General features: G+C 60.2%; 1 protein-coding gene across 1 annotated transcript in view; it reads right to left on the bottom strand.

Annotated features, from left to right (window-relative positions):
- Positions 1-259: 259 nt before the first annotated feature.
- The window catches only part of PTTG1IP (PTTG1 interacting protein), a 53,246-nt gene continuing 36,570 nt past the window's right edge, over positions 260-16,935 (bottom strand). Inside the window, exons 6-7 of the mRNA XM_069733521.1 lie at positions 5,352-5,398; positions 260-3,909 (exon numbers count right to left, since the gene is read on the bottom strand). Coding sequence (XP_069589622.1) covers positions 3,866-3,909; positions 5,352-5,398 — 91 coding nt within the window. The 3' untranslated portion in view covers positions 260-3,865. The remainder of the gene's footprint in view (positions 3,910-5,351; positions 5,399-16,935) is intronic.

Genomic DNA, 16,935 nt, shown 5'->3' with positions numbered 1-16,935 from the left:
CAGTTTTGGAAAAAGGTTCATGATAAATTTTACATCTCCTCCCATTGAATTATTGAGCACCTTGACTGCTGGAGTGTTGACGAGAAGGGGGGGTGAGGGGAACCCCCATGTATCGCACTTTTAAAGTGGGGTTTCTAGGTTGGCGCACACAGAGGTAGAAGATTTGCATTAGTCTAAGGCTGCATATTTTATTGGATGAATGCTTAGTATGTTACATGATACAGTTCAGTCCGGGATACACAACGACACATACAGCAAGTAGTTTGGTTCTTTTTATTATTAGGTTTTAAAAAAAAAAGAAATTCATGAAAAATTACATTAAGGTATTTATAAAAGTAATCAAATCTGCTACATCAAGAAGTGTTAGTGCTGCATTAACATTATGCAGCATGTTAATGCATTTTGATCAAGTTACTTATAGCACAAGTTATTTTGTTACAGCTCACGTTCAGGATGTCTATAAACCGAACAGATCTACAGTTAGAAAAAAAACATTACATTCATGTTACAAAGTAAAAAGTGGCAAGTGAGAAAAAGCTTGCAGTATAGTATTTCATAAATAGGACTACATATGGCACTTCTATATAAAGGCACTATAGAGCGGGGCACAGCCACGTACCCATCGAGGAAATTGGAAATAAAGGCGGCATTTATTCAACATCTATGAAACGTATTTGGCTTAAGTTGTATAACCCTGAAGAAGGTGTACCTGGGGCTAGCACTCACCACGATAGATACAGCTGCACGGATCCCATATATTTTTGGCCAGGAAACAATAAAATAGAAAAATATAAGGCACTAACCAAATGTGATATTTGTAGATCACACATTACAGGATATTGCAAAATAGGCAAGCTTCTTCTAGCATTTTACTGCACCATAAGGTCACTTTTTTTTTTGCAACACACGAGCTAAGAGATTAGTAAAGTCTACAGAACCAAGACATTTTGCAGTAATAGTTGGGTTTCCAAGCTGCTCCCACGTAAGCCCGGATCAACAACGTAGTATTGAAAAGTCAGCAAATGCCACAAGAGCTCACCATTTAAAGGTGTTGTCCGATTCTAGGAAAGAATTTTCTTAGGGATGGGCTATTATAATTAGTGATGAGCGAATATACTCGTTACTCAAGATTTCCCGAGCACGCTCGGGGGTCCTCAGAGTATATTTTAGTGCTCGGAGATTTAGTTTTCATCGCCTCAGCTGAATGATTTATAGCTATTAGCCAGCATAAGTACATGTGGGGGTTGCCTGGTTGCTAGGGAATCCCCACATGTAATCAAGCTGGCTAGTAGCTGTAAATCATCCAGCTGCTGCAAAGAAAACAATCTCCGAGCACTAAAAAATACTCGGAGGACACCCAAGTGTGCTCAGGAAATCTTAAGTAACGAGTATATTCACTCATCAATAATTATAATCTAAAAGAGGCATACTGCCTTACAGTCACCCTGTAGATCCAGCACTGGCAGCTGTGGTCGGAAATATCGGATGACGTGCTGCGCCGGTCACAGGCTTCCATGGTCCGGTGACATCTGGACAGCACAGTCACAGCTTCTATAGCTGAAGCGGATCGCCAGAACAACCTGTGAGGTCCATGGGGTGGGTTGGGAGACACAGCAGGCAAGTATATGCTGGCATTTCTTATTTTACAATTCATTTCAGTCACTGGGGCCCTCCCATCGATCCCGAGAACTGGGGCCCTAGGGAGCTCCATCTGAATGGAGCGGAGGTCAATCATGGGCACTGCCACTGCACTCATTTCAATAGGATTGCTGAAGATCGGTTGAGCTCAGATCTCTAGATATTGGATCGATGGGGGCTCCAGCTGTCACACCTTCAGCAAACAGGAAGTCATCCTCCATTGCTACTGGTAAGAACACCCTTTAAATTTGCCATAAATTAGGGATTTCAGTTGGTTATTCCACCAATTCAAAGGGTTTACATTCTAGTGCAAAACACTTTGAAAATTTGCTAAATTTTTGCACAACATGGGGTTGTGTAAAAGTTGTGCAACTGATATTTTCATGCCAATTTCAGCTAGCTCTGACTGCAGTAAGATTTGTAGTGAGGCGTATGGCACATTTAAGACTCGCCTGATTCAATAAGAGAAGTGTACCTCCTAATGAATCTGGCAACTCTGACTTCTATACAACCCCTAAATCAAGACTGGAGTGAACAATGCACCGGCGTATTTCTTGGCTGTCCAAATTATAAGTTTATGGCCATTACTCAGCATGAGAAAGGAGGGTCAACAACTTGTCGAGATTAAAGGGTTTAACACTGTGGACAATCCCTCAGCGTGTCTCATGGAAGATCCCTCTTCATGTGATCAGCAGCAATGTGAGGAGGAACCCAGGATTGAGTGTCCAATTCATTTGCCCGATGCAAACAAAGCAGGAGATTTTATGATAGGACAGATACATTCTAGCCAAGAAATGAGGGATTTGAGCAGTGGAAGGCAGAGCTCCCTCTTAAAGTACCATTACACTAAACGATTTACCAACGATCACGACCAGCGATACGACCTGGCCGTGATCGTTGGTAAGTCGTTGTGTGGTCGCTGGGGAGCTGTCACACAGACAGCTCTCTCCAGCGACTAATGATGCCGAAGTCCCCGGGTAACCAGGGTAAACATCGGGTTACTAAGTGCAGGGCCGCGCTTAGTAACCCGATATTTACCCTGGTTACCATTGTAAAAGTAAAAAAAAAAAAAAAAAAACTACTACATACTTGCATTCCGATGTCTGTCACGTTCCCCGGCGTCAGCTTCCCTGCACTGACTGTCATCGGCGCCAGCCGGAAAGCAGAGCACAGCGGTGATTTTTTTTTTTTTTACTTTTACAATGGTAACCAGGATAAATATCGGGATACTAAGCGCGGCCCTGCACTTAGTAACCCGATGTTTATCCTGGTTACAGGTGAACACATCACTTGATCGGCGCCACGCCAATCTAGCGATGACAGCGGGTTGATCAGCGACCAAAAAAAAGGTCCTGATCATTCCCCACGACCAACGATCTCCCTGATCATTGGTCGCTGTCACACATAAGGAGATCGTTAGCGAGATCGTTGCTACGTCACAAAAAAGCATGACGTTGCAACGATATCGTTATGTGTGAAGGTACCTTTAGGCCGGGGTCACACTTGCGAGTTCAATGCGAGAAACTCGCGAGAGTCTCTCTCAGCAATACCCGGCACTTGGGACCAAAGCGTGCGGCTGCATGTATTTCTATGCAACCGCACGCTCCAGCCCAGAGTGCTGGCAGCAGTGCTGGGTATTCAGGCGAGACACTCGTGCGAGTTTCTCGCATTACACTCGCAAGTGTGACCCCGGCCTTCAAATAAGTTTCTATACCAGATAACCCCTTTAAATTGCTCATTCTCGGCTTTAGTGGCACCTACATAATAGATGTGTTTTTAGAATATACAATATGAAGCTTAGGGTTCATGTATTGTTTGCTTAATGCAAGATTTTGGGGGCTCAAGAAAAAAAAAAAACAAAAAAAAAAAAACAGCACAGCAATATATAAAGAACGTGCACAGTGGTTAACTATAAAACAAATGGAGTGTTCAAAAAGAAAGAAAAAAAAACGTAACCTGAAATATTGAAACCAACTGAAGGGTGACGAGAATTTGCACATTTGAAACTGGATAAGGAACACACTTGTAAAGTAGCTAGACCCAACCTATCATCTCAGCAGGAGAAGGATGGATGGTCTGACGTTCGGGAGGAGAGGGTTCTTTCACAGTTGGTCCCATTACCATCAAGGGGGAATGGTCACTGCTGGAGAAAGATGTGGGTTCACACAGTATGAAGAAACTGCTGTTTTTACAAAGTGAAATCCTTAAGTTCTGAACGTTCTGGGCCTTAAGTGTCAAACTTGGAGTAGGGATTATCTTCCTTAAACAAACCTACAAGTGAAAAGAGAAGTGAAGATATGTTATAAAGGAACCATAGCTTAAGTATACCATGAGAATTATTGCATTATCAGGAAAGGTTTTTTATCTTTAAGAAACATCAATTATTTGTTACATAGAGAAATAAAGAACATTGCAGATTTTATTCATAGGCTATAGGTTGAGATTAATGGAATAATTTCTACCTTCAACCTTAAAGCAAACCTTTCAGCAGGACTTTGCTAAGAAAACTACAGGCATTGTCAGGTTGGCACAGTTATACTGATTAAAGTGATACCTGGGGTGTATAGAAATCTGTCTTGTGGTTCCTGTGTAATCAGTGTTAGAACTGTTCAGTTAATGATATGCCCATGCTCAGGGGTGAGACTACCTGTCTCTATGATGAGGAACAGGTTTGTGCTTCATGGTAGCCTGTGGGCAGGTCTCTCCTTGGTTTCTCTGGCTTAGAGCAGGAAGATAAGACTCTGCCTACAGTCCTGCCCCAGAGCACAAGTTAATATCATTAACTGAAAACTTCTAACACTGATTACACAGGAACCGCAAGACTGATTTCTTCACCCCAGGTATCATTTTAATCAGTATAACTGCACCAACCTGACTGTCGTTTACGTAAAAATCTTGCTGACAGGGTCGCTTTAAAGGCCAACTTGTTGGTCCTGAGGATGGCAAAAATCCCACAGCGTAGACACAAAAATAGCTCCATATTAGGGGAAAGTAATCTTGACTTCACATACGTCAAGCAGACTAGCGCCCTGGATCAACGTTCCAGGACAGAATCTAGTGCCTAGGACCTGTAATATATTTCAAGAAAGTCATCCAGACCCTTCTAGAATGTTATTGGTGAATCAACCATTACAACATCATGTGGGAGATTTCCATAGTCTCACTGCTCTTACAGTAAAGAATCTATATTACATACTCTGAAGAAATAATTAGAAAAGTGTTTATTTATCCCTCAAAGAGTTATATGGCTCACACATTTCCCATAACACCCACGTCAAGCCTACTCTGCGATCATTTTCCCTAATCCTGAGTCTTCAGTTACCTCCAGAATCCTTATCTAGGCATACATGTCTACTGTAGTGGCCGCCATTGGAAAAAAAAAAATGTAACATTGCATGATGGAACATGAAGGAATGCCACCACGTTGATCTGCCAGTGCTGCTCTTTATTCTGGCACTGAGACCTTATAAGAACCATAGACCTGAGAATGGCTGCTCCATCTCCAACTATTAGATATCTAATACAGGCTGGTTCATAGGGTTGTTTGTTTTTTTAATTTGAATTTTACAGCTTATGGGCAGGGAGAGGCAGCATCCAGACATCGGTACGTCCCAAAACCCTACTCTTATATTTTTGTCACACTTTAACGTGCTGCGCTTTCTTAAACAGCTAAGGAGACCAAAAAAAAAAAAACGAAAAACCCTGAAACTTACCGTATTTCTTCCTTATTTCATCGTGTCGGGACTTCATCTGAACCCTCCTAAAAATACAGAAATAAACACACAATATAATATGAAGCCATAAACCAACTGGAGCACAGTTATACCATGTGCTAATGACAGAATGGACACCATCTAATTCCAGTCAGTTCATGGCACCCAACACATGTCCTGTCCTCCCCATAGTATGAGCACAATACAGGGGGACCTCACTGAACGCACCTATATATGCACACCTCCCAACCGTCCCGGATCCAGCGGGACTGTCCTGATTTTGACAGTCAGCCCCGCGATCCCGGGCGGGACATTAATTGTCCCGCACTGGTTGGGAGGTATGTGAATCACCCGGTCGGTCAGCTGAGAGCTCCCTGCACCCGGCCAGCACAGCAGCACATAATGGCTGCTCTGTGCACAGGACCTGTGATGAGGTCACATGATCGGATTCGGGAGGAGGACCTCCGTGTACAGGACTTTGCTGGTTGCCATGGCGCCGGAGGAGGGTAAGACAGCGTATGTGTGAGGTCAGGAGGTGTGTACGGGGTGTACGGAGCGCAGAGCCGCGTGTGTACGGGGTGTACGGAGCGCAGAGCCGCGTGTGTACGGGGTGTACGGAGCGCAGAGCCGCGTGTGTACGGGGTGTACGGAGCGCAGAGCCGCGTGTGTACGGGGTGTACGGAGCGCAGAGCCGCGTGTGTACGGGGTGTACGGAGCGCAGAGCCGCGTGTGTACGGGGTGTACGGAGCGCAGAGCCGCGTGTGTACGGGGTGTACGGAGCGCAGAGCCGCGTGTGTACGGGGTGTACGGAGCGCAGAGCCGCGTGTGTACGGGGTGTACGGAGCGCAGAGCCGCGTGTGTACGGGGTGTACGGAGCGCAGAGCCGCGTGTGTACGGGGTGTACGGAGCGCAGAGCCGCGTGTGTACGGGGTGTACGGAGCGCAGAGCCGCGTGTGTACGGGGTGTACGGAGCGCAGAGCCGCGTGTGTACGGGGTGTACGGAGCGCAGAGCCGCGTGTGTACGGGGTGTACGGAGCGCAGAGCCGCGTGTGTACGGGGTGTACGGAGCGCAGAGCCGCGTGTGTACGGGGTGTACGGAGCGCAGAGCCGCGTGTGTACGGGGTGTACGGAGCGCAGAGCCGCGTGTGTACGGGGTGTACGGAGCGCAGAGCCGCGTGTGTACGGGGTGTACGGAGCGCAGAGCCGCGTGTGTACGGGGTGTACGGAGCGCAGAGCCGCGTGTGTACGGGGTGTACGGAGCGCAGAGCCGCGTGTGTACGGGGTGTACGGAGCGCAGAGCCGCGTGTGTACGGGGTGTACGGAGCGCAGAGCCGCGTGTGTACGGGGTGTACGGAGCGCAGAGCCGCGTGTGTACGGGGTGTACGGAGCGCAGAGCCGCGTGTGTACGGGGTGTACGGAGCGCAGAGCCGCGTGTGTACGGGGTGTACGGAGCGCAGAGCCGCGTGTGTACGGGGTGTACGGAGCGCAGAGCCGCGTGTGTACGGGGTGTACGGAGCGCAGAGCCGCGTGTGTACGGGGTGTACGGAGCGCAGAGCCGCGTGTGTACGGGGTGTACGGAGCGCAGAGCCGCGTGTGTACGGGGTGTACGGAGCGCAGAGCCGCGTGTGTACGGGGTGTACGGAGCGCAGAGCCGCGTGTGTACGGGGTGTACGGAGCGCAGAGCCGCGTGTGTACGGGGTGTACGGAGCGCAGAGCCGCGTGTGTACGGGGTGTACGGAGCGCAGAGCCGCGTGTGTACGGGGTGTACGGAGCGCAGAGCCGCGTGTGTACGGGGTGTACGGAGCGCAGAGCCGCGTGTGTACGGGGTGTACGGAGCGCAGAGCCGCGTGTGTACGGGGTGTACGGAGCGCAGAGCCGCGTGTGTACGGGGTGTACGGAGCGCAGAGCCGCGTGTGTACGGGGTGTACGGAGCGCAGAGCCGCGTGTGTACGGGGTGTACGGAGCGCAGAGCCGCGTGTGTACGGGGTGTACGGAGCGCAGAGCCGCGTGTGTACGGGGTGTACGGAGCGCAGAGCCGCGTGTGTACGGGGTGTACGGAGCGCAGAGCCGCGTGTGTACGGGGTGTACGGAGCGCAGAGCCGCGTGTGTACGGGGTGTACGGAGCGCAGAGCCGCGTGTGTACGGGGTGTGCGGAGCGCAGAGCCGCGTGTGTACGGGGTGTGCGGAGCGCAGAGCCGCGTGTGTACGGGGTGTGCGGAGCGCAGAGCCGCGTGTGTACGGGGTGTGCGGAGCGCAGAGCCGCGTGTGTACGGGGTGTGCGGAGCGCAGAGCCGCGTGTGTACGGGGTGTGCGGAGCGCAGAGCCGCGTGTGTACGGGGTGTGCGGAGCGCAGAGCCGCGTGTGTACGGGGTGTGCGGAGCGCAGAGCCGCGTGTGTACGGGGTGTGCGGAGCGCAGAGCCGCGTGTGTACGGGGTGTGCGGAGCGCAGAGCCGCGTGTGTACGGGGTGTGCGGAGCGCAGAGCCGCGTGTGTACGGGGTGTGCGGAGCGCAGAGCCGCGTGTGTACGGGGTGTGCGGAGCGCAGAGCCGCGTGTGTACGGGGTGTGCGGAGCGCAGAGCCGCGTGTGTACGGGGTGTGCGGAGCGCAGAGCCGCGTGTGTACGGGGTGTGCGGAGCGCAGAGCCGCGTGTGTACGGGGTGTGCGGAGCGCAGAGCCGCGTGTGTACGGGGTGTGCGGAGCGCAGAGCCGCGTGTGTACGGGGTGTGCGGAGCGCAGAGCCGCGTGTGTACGGGGTGTGCGGAGCGCAGAGCCGCGTGTGTACGGGGTGTGCGGAGCGCAGAGCCGCGTGTGTACGGGGTGTGCGGAGCGCAGAGCCGCGTGTGTACGGGGTGTGCGGAGCGCAGAGCCGCGTGTGTACGGGGTGTGCGGAGCGCAGAGCCGCGTGTGTACGGGGTGTGCGGAGCGCAGAGCCGCGTGTGTACGGGGTGTGCGGAGCGCAGAGCCGCGTGTGTACGGGGTGTGCGGAGCGCAGAGCCGCGTGTGTACGGGGTGTGCGGAGCGCAGAGCCGCGTGTGTACGGGGTGTGCGGAGCGCAGAGCCGCGTGTGTACGGGGTGTGCGGAGCGCAGAGCCGCGTGTGTACGGGGTGTGCGGAGCGCAGAGCCGCGTGTGTACGGGGTGTGCGGAGCGCAGAGCCGCGTTGTGTACGGGGTGTGCGGAGCGCAGAGCCGCGTGTGTACGGGGTGTGCGGAGCGCAGAGCCGCGTGTGTACGGGGTGTGCGGAGCGCAGAGCCGCGTGTGTACGGGGTGTGCGGAGCGCAGAGCCGCGTGTGTACGGGGTGTGCGGAGCGCAGAGCCGCGTGTGTACGGGGTGTGCGGAGCGCAGAGCCGCGTGTGTACGGGGTGTGCGGAGCGCAGAGCCGCGTGTGTACGGGGTGTGCGGAGCGCAGAGCCGCGTGTGTACGGGGTGTGCGGAGCGCAGAGCCGCGTGTGTACGGGGTGTGCGGAGCGCAGAGCCGCGTGTGTACGGGGTGTGCGGAGCGCAGAGCCGCGTGTGTACGGGGTGTGCGGAGCGCAGAGCCGCGTGTGTACGGGGTGTGCGGAGCGCAGAGCCGCGTGTGTACGGGGTGTGCGGAGCGCAGAGCCGCGTGTGTACGGGGTGTGCGGAGCGCAGAGCCGCGTGTGTACGGGGTGTGCGGAGCGCAGAGCCGCGTGTGTACGGGGTGTGCGGAGCGCAGAGCCGCGTGTGTACGGGGTGTGCGGAGCGCAGAGCCGCGTGTGTACGGGGTGTGCGGAGCGCAGAGCCGCGTGTGTACGGGGTGTGCGGAGCGCAGAGCCGCGTGTGTACGGGGTGTGCGGAGCGCAGAGCCGCGTGTGTACGGGGTGTGCGGAGCGCAGAGCCGCGTGTGTACGGGGTGTGCGGAGCGCAGAGCCGCGTGTGTACGGGGTGTGCGGAGCGCAGAGCCGCGTGTGTACGGGGTGTGCGGAGCGCAGAGCCGCGTGTGTACGGGGTGTGCGGAGCGCAGAGCCGCGTGTGTACGGGGTGTGCGGAGCGCAGAGCCGCGTGTGTACGGGGTGTGCGGAGCGCAGAGCCGCGTGTGTACGGGGTGTACGGAGCGCAGAGCCGCGTGTGTACGGGGTGTACGGAGCGCAGAGCCGCGTGTGTACGGGGTGTACGGAGCGCAGAGCCGCGTGTGTACGGGGTGTACGGAGCGCAGAGCCGCGTGTGTACGGGGTGTACGGAGCGCAGAGCCGCGTGTGTACGGGGTGTACGGAGCGCAGAGCCGCGTGTGTACGGGGTGTACGGAGCGCAGAGCCGCGTGTGTACGGGGTGTACGGAGCGCAGAGCCGCGTGTGTACGGGGTGTACGGAGCGCAGAGCCGCGTGTGTACGGGGTGTACGGAGCGCAGAGCCGCGTGTGTACGGGGTGTACGGAGCGCAGAGCCGCGTGTGTACGGGGTGTACGGAGCGCAGAGCCGCGTGTGTACGGGGTGTACGGAGCGCAGAGCCGCGTGTGTACGGGGTGTACGGAGCGCAGAGCCGCGTGTGTACGGGGTGTACGGAGCGCAGAGCCGCGTGTGTACGGGGTGTACGGAGCGCAGAGCCGCGTGTGTACGGGGTGTACGGAGCGCAGAGCCGCGTGTGTACGGGGTGTACGGAGCGCAGAGCCGCGTGTGTACGGGGTGTACGGAGCGCAGAGCCGCGTGTGTACGGGGTGTACGGAGCGCAGAGCCGCGTGTGTACGGGGTGTACGGAGCGCAGAGCCGCGTGTGTACGGGGTGTACGGAGCGCAGAGCCGCGTGTGTACGGGGTGTACGGAGCGCAGAGCCGCGTGTGTACGGGGTGTACGGAGCGCAGAGCCGCGTGTGTACGGGGTGTACGGAGCGCAGAGCCGCGTGTGTACGGGGTGTACGGAGCGCAGAGCCGCGTGTGTACGGGGTGTACGGAGCGCAGAGCCGCGTGTGTACGGGGTGTACGGAGCGCAGAGCCGCGTGTGTACGGGGTGTACGGAGCGCAGAGCCGCGTGTGTACGGGGTGTACGGAGCGCAGAGCCGCGTGTGTACGGGGTGTACGGAGCGCAGAGCCGCGTGTGTACGGGGTGTACGGAGCGCAGAGCCGCGTGTGTACGGGGTGTACGGAGCGCAGAGCCGCGTGTGTACGGGGTGTACGGAGCGCAGAGCCGCGTGTGTACGGGGTGTACGGAGCGCAGAGCCGCGTGTGTACGGGGTGTACGGAGCGCAGAGCCGCGTGTGTACGGGGTGTACGGAGCGCAGAGCCGCGTGTGTACGGGGTGTACGGAGCGCAGAGCCGCGTGTGTACGGGGTGTACGGAGCGCAGAGCCGCGTGTGTACGGGGTGTACGGAGCGCAGAGCCGCGTGTGTACGGGGTGTACGGAGCGCAGAGCCGCGTGTGTACGGGGTGTACGGAGCGCAGAGCCGCGTGTGTACGGGGTGTACGGAGCGCAGAGCCGCGTGTGTACGGGGTGTACGGAGCGCAGAGCCGCGTGTGTACGGGGTGTACGGAGCGCAGAGCCGCGTGTGTACGGGGTGTACGGAGCGCAGAGCCGCGTGTGTACGGGGTGTACGGAGCGCAGAGCCGCGTGTGTACGGGGTGTACGGAGCGCAGAGCCGCGTGTGTACGGGGTGTACGGAGCGCAGAGCCGCGTGTGTACGGGGTGTACGGAGCGCAGAGCCGCGTGTGTACGGGGTGTACGGGAGCGCAGAGCCGCGTGTGTACGGGGTGTACGGAGCGCAGAGCCGCGTGTGTACGGGTGTACGGAGCGCAGAGCCGCGTGTGTACGGGGTGTACGGAGCGCAGAGCCGCGTGTGTACGGGGTGTACGGAGCGCAGAGCCGCGTGTGTACGGGGTGTACGGAGCGCAGAGCCGCGTGTGTACGGGGTGTACGGAGCGCAGAGCCGCGTGTGTACGGGGTGTACGGAGCGCAGAGCCGCGTGTGTACGGGGTGTACGGAGCGCAGAGCCGCGTGTGTACGGGGTGTACGGAGCGCAGAGCCGCGTGTGTACGGGGTGTACGGAGCGCAGAGCCGCGTGTGTACGGGGTGTACGGAGCGCAGAGCCGCCGTGTGTACGGGGGTGTACGGAGCGCAGAGCCGCGTGTGTACGGGGTGTACGGAGCGCAGAGCCGCGTGTGTACGGGGTGTACGGAGCGCAGAGCCGCGTGTGTACGGGGTGTACGAGCGCAGAGCCGGTGTGTACGGGGTGTACGGAGCGCAGAGCCGCGTGTGTACGGGGTGTACGGAGCCGCGACGGGTACGCGCAGCGTGTGTACGGGGTGGTACGCCGCGTGTGTACGGGGTGTACGGAGCGCAGAGCCGCGTGTGTACGGGGTGTACGGAGCGCAGAGCCGCGTGTGTACGGGGTGTACGGAGCGCAGAGCCGCGTGTGTACGGGGTGTACGGAGCGCAGAGCCGCGTGTGTACGGGGTGTACGGAGCGCAGAGCCGCGTGTGTACGGGGTGTACGGAGCGCAGAGCCGCGTGTGTACGGGGTGTACGGAGCGCAGAGCCGCGTGTGTACGGGGTGTACGGAGCGCAGAGCCGCGTGTGTACGGGGTGTACGGAGCGCAGAGCCGCGTGTGTACGGGGTGTACGGAGCGCAGAGCCGCGTGTGTACGGGGTGTACGGAGCGCAGAGCCGCGTGTGTACGGGGTGTACGGAGCGCAGAGCCGCGTGTGTACGGGGTGTACGGAGCGCAGAGCCGCGTGTGTACGGGGTGTACGGAGCGCAGAGCCGCGTGTGTACGGGGTGTACGGAGCGCAGAGCCGCGTGTGTACGGGGTGTACGGAGCGCAGAGCCGCGTGTGTACGGGGTGTACGGAGCGCAGAGCCGCGTGTGTACGGGGTGTACGGAGCGCAGAGCCGCGTGTGTACGGGGTGTACGGAGCGCAGAGCCGCGTGTGTACGGGGTGTACGGAGCGCAGAGCCGCGTGTGTACGGGGTGTACGGAGCGCAGAGCCGCGTGTGTACGGGGTGTACGGAGCGCAGAGCCGCGTGTGTACGGGGTGTACGGAGCGCAGAGCCGCGTGTGTACGGGGTGTACGGAGCGCAGAGCCGCGTGTGTACGGGGTGTACGGAGCGCAGAGCCGCGTGTGTACGGGGTGTACGGAGCGCAGAGCCGCGTGTGTACGGGGTGTACGGAGCGCAGAGCCGCGTGTGTACGGGGTGTACGGAGCGCAGAGCCGCGTGTGTACGGGGTGTACGGAGCGCAGAGCCGCGTGTGTACGGGGTGTACGGAGCGCAGAGCCGCGTGTGTACGGGGTGTACGGAGCGCAGAGCCGCGTGTGTACGGGGTGTACGGAGCGCAGAGCCGCGTGTGTACGGGGTGTACGGAGCGCAGAGCCGCGTGTGTACGGGGTGTACGGAGCGCAGAGCCGCGTGTGTACGGGGTGTACGGAGCGCAGAGCCGCGTGTGTACGGGGTGTACGGAGCGCAGAGCCGCGTGTGTACGGGGTGTACGGAGCGCAGAGCCGCGTGTGTACGGGGTGTACGGAGCGCAGAGCCGCGTGTGTACGGGGTGTACGGAGCGCAGAGCCGCGTGTGTACGGGGTGTACGGAGCGCAGAGCCGCGTGTGTACGGGGTGTACGGAGCGCAGAGCCGCGTGTGTACGGGGTGTACGGAGCGCAGAGCCGCGTGTGTACGGGGTGTACGGAGCGCAGAGCCGCGTGTGTACGGGGTGTACGGAGCGCAGAGCCGCGTGTGTACGGGGTGTACGGAGCGCAGAGCCGCGTGTGTACGGGGTGTACGGAGCGCAGAGCCGCGTGTGTACGGGGTGTACGGAGCGCAGAGCCGCGTGTGTACGGGGTGTACGGAGCGCAGAGCCGCGTGTGTACGGGGTGTACGGAGCGCAGAGCCGCGTGTGTACGGGGTGTACGGAGCGCAGAGCCGCGTGTGTACGGGGTGTACGGAGCGCAGAGCCGCGTGTGTACGGGGTGTACGGAGCGCAGAGCCGCGTGTGTACGGGGTGTACGGAGCGCAGAGCCGCGTGTGTACGGGGTGTACGGAGCGCAGAGCCGCGTGTGTACGGGGTGTACGGAGCGCAGAGCCGCGTGTGTACGGGGTGTACGGAGCGCAGAGCCGCGTGTGTACGGGGTGTACGGAGCGCAGAGCCGCGTGTGTACGGGGTGTACGGAGCGCAGAGCCGCGTGTGTACGGGGTGTACGGAGCGCAGAGCCGCGTGTGTACGGGGTGTACGGAGCGCAGAGCCGCGTGTGTACGGGGTGTACGGAGCGCAGAGCCGCGTGTGTACGGGGTGTACGGAGCGCAGAGCCGCGTGTGTACGGGGTGTACGGAGCGCAGAGCCGCGTGTGTACGGGGTGTACGGAGCGCAGAGCCGCGTGTGTACGGGGTGTACGGAGCGCAGAGCCGCGTGTGTACGGGGTGTACGGAGCGCAGAGCCGCGTGTGTACGGGGTGTACGGAGCGCAGAGCCGCGTGTGTACGGGGTGTACGGAGCGCAGAGCCGCGTGTGTACGGGGTGTACGGAGCGCAGAGCCGCGTGTGTACGGGGTGTACGGAGCGCAGAGCCGCGTGTGTACGGGGTGTACGGAGCGCAGAGCCGCGTGTGTACGGGGTGTACGGAGCGCAGAGCCGCGTGTGTACGGGGTGTACGGAGCGCAGAGCCGCGTGTGTACGGGGTGTACGGAGCGCAGAGCCGCGTGTGTACGGGGTGTACGGAGCGCAGAGCCGCGTGTGTACGGGGTGTACGGAGCGCAGAGCCGCGTGTGTACGGGGTGTACGGAGCGCAGAGCCGCGTGTGTACGGGGTGTACGGAGCGCAGAGCCGCGTGTGTACGGGGTGTACGGAGCGCAGAGCCGCGTGTGTACGGGGTGTACGGAGCGCAGAGCCGCGTGTGTACGGGGTGTACGGAGCGCAGAGCCGCGTGTGTACGGGGTGTACGGAGCGCAGAGCCGCGTGTGTACGGGGTGTACGGAGCGCAGAGCCGCGTGTGTACGGGGTGTACGGAGCGCAGAGCCGCGTGTGTACGGGGTGTACGGAGCGCAGAGCCGCGTGTGTACGGGGTGTACGGAGCGCAGAGCCGCGTGTGTACGGGGTGTACGGAGCGCAGAGCCGCGTGTGTACGGGGTGTACGGAGCGCAGAGCCGCGTGTGTACGGGGTGTACGGAGCGCAGAGCCGCGTGTGTACGGGGTGTACGGAGCGCAGAGCCGCGTGTGTACGGGGTGTACGGAGCGCAGAGCCGCGTGTGTACGGGGTGTACGGAGCGCAGAGCCGCGTGTGTACGGGGTGTACGGAGCGCAGAGCCGCGTGTGTACGGGGTGTACGGAGCGCAGAGCCGCGTGTGTACGGGGTGTACGGAGCGCAGAGCCGCGTGTGTACGGGGTGTACGGAGCGCAGAGCCGCGTGTGTACGGGGTGTACGGAGCGCAGAGCCGCGTGTGTACGGGGTGTACGGAGCGCAGAGCCGCGTGTGTACGGGGTGTACGGAGCGCAGAGCCGCGTGTGTACGGGGTGTACGGAGCGCAGAGCCGCGTGTGTACGGGGTGTACGGAGCGCAGAGCCGCGTGTGTACGGGGTGTACGGAGCGCAGAGCCGCGTGTGTACGGGGTGTACGGAGCGCAGAGCCGCGTGTGTACGGGGTGTACGGAGCGCAGAGCCGCGTGTGTACGGGGTGTACGGAGCGCAGAGCCGCGTGTGTACGGGGTGTACGGAGCGCAGAGCCGCGTGTGTACGGGGTGTACGGAGCGCAGAGCCGCGTGTGTACGGGGTGTACGGAGCGCAGAGCCGCGTGTGTACGGGGTGTACGGAGCGCAGAGCCGCGTGTGTACGGGGTGTACGGAGCGCAGAGCCGCGTGTGTACGGGGTGTACGGAGCGCAGAGCCGCGTGTGTACGGGGTGTACGGAGCGCAGAGCCGCGTGTGTACGGGGTGTACGGAGCGCAGAGCCGCGTGTGTACGGGGTGTACGGAGCGCAGAGCCGCGTGTGTACGGGGTGTACGGAGCGCAGAGCCGCGTGTGTACGGGGTGTACGGAGCGCAGAGCCGCGTGTGTACGGGGTGTACGGAGCGCAGAGCCGCGTGTGTACGGGGTGTACGGAGCGCAGAGCCGCGTGTGTACGGGGTGTACGGAGCGCAGAGCCGCGTGTGTACGGGGTGTACGGAGCGCAGAGCCGCGTGTGTACGGGGTGTACGGAGCGCAGAGCCGCGTGTGTACGGGGTGTACGGAGCGCAGAGCCGCGTGTGTACGGGGTGTACGGAGCGCAGAGCCGCGTGTGTACGGGGTGTACGGAGCGCAGAGCCGCGTGTGTACGGGGTGTACGGAGCGCAGAGCCGCGTGTGTACGGGGTGTACGGAGCGCAGAGCCGCGTGTGTACGGGGTGTACGGAGCGCAGAGCCGCGTGTGTACGGGGTGTACGGAGCGCAGAGCCGCGTGTGTACGGGGTGTACGGAGCGCAGAGCCGCGTGTGTACGGGGTGTACGGAGCGCAGAGCCGCGTGTGTACGGGGTGTACGGAGCGCAGAGCCGCGTGTGTACGGGGTGTACGGAGCGCAGAGCCGCGTGTGTACGGGGTGTACGGAGCGCAGAGCCGCGTGTGTACGGGGTGTACGGAGCGCAGAGCCGCGTGTGTACGGGGTGTACGGAGCGCAGAGCCGCGTGTGTACGGGGTGTACGGAGCGCAGAGCCGCGTGTGTACGGGGTGTACGGAGCGCAGAGCCGCGTGTGTACGGGGTGTACGGAGCGCAGAGCCGCGTGTGTACGGGGTGTACGGAGCGCAGAGCCGCGTGTGTACGGGGTGTACGGAGCGCAGAGCCGCGTGTGTACGGGGTGTACGGAGCGCAGAGCCGCGTGTGTACGGGGTGTACGGAGCGCAGAGCCGCGTGTGTACGGGGTGTACGGAGCGCAGAGCCGCGTGTGTACGGGGTGTACGGAGCGCAGAGCCGCGTGTGTACGGGGTGTACGGAGCGCAGAGCCGCGTGTGTACGGGGTGTACGGAGCGCAGAGCCGCGTGTGTACGGGGTGTACGGAGCGCAGAGCCGCGTGTGTACGGGGTGTACGGAGCGCAGAGCCGCGTGTGTACGGGGTGTACGGAGCGCAGAGCCGCGTGTGTACGGGGTGTACGGAGCGCAGAGCCGCGTGTGTACGGGGTGTACGGAGCGCAGAGCCGCGTGTGTACGGGGTGTACGGAGCGCAGAGCCGCGTGTGTACGGGGTGTACGGAGCGCAGAGCCGCGTGTGTACGGGGTGTACGGAGCGCAGAGCCGCGTGTGTACGGGGTGTACGGAGCGCAGAGCCGCGTGTGTACGGGGTGTACGGAGCGCAGAGCCGCGTGTGTACGGGGTGTACGGAGCGCAGAGCCGCGTGTGTACGGGGTGTACGGAGCGCAGAGCCGCGTGTGTACGGGGTGTACGGAGCGCAGAGCCGCGTGTGTACGGGGTGTACGGAGCGCAGAGCCGCGTGTGTACGGGGTGTACGGAGCGCAGAGCCGCGTGTGTACGGGGTGTACGGAGCGCAGAGCCGCGTGTGTACGGGGTGTACGGAGCGCAGAGCCGCGTGTGTACGGGGTGTACGGAGCGCAGAGCCGCGTGTGTACGGGGTGTACGGAGCGCAGAGCCGCGTGTGTACGGGGTGTACGGAGCGCAGAGCCGCGTGTGTAC

Source organism: Ranitomeya imitator, chromosome 7, assembly GCF_032444005.1.
Source record: "Ranitomeya imitator isolate aRanImi1 chromosome 7, aRanImi1.pri, whole genome shotgun sequence".
Lineage (NCBI taxonomy): Eukaryota > Metazoa > Chordata > Amphibia > Anura > Dendrobatidae > Ranitomeya > Ranitomeya imitator.
Note: the sequence above shows the minus strand (reverse complement) of the source record. Positions and strands in the feature narration are given on the sequence as shown.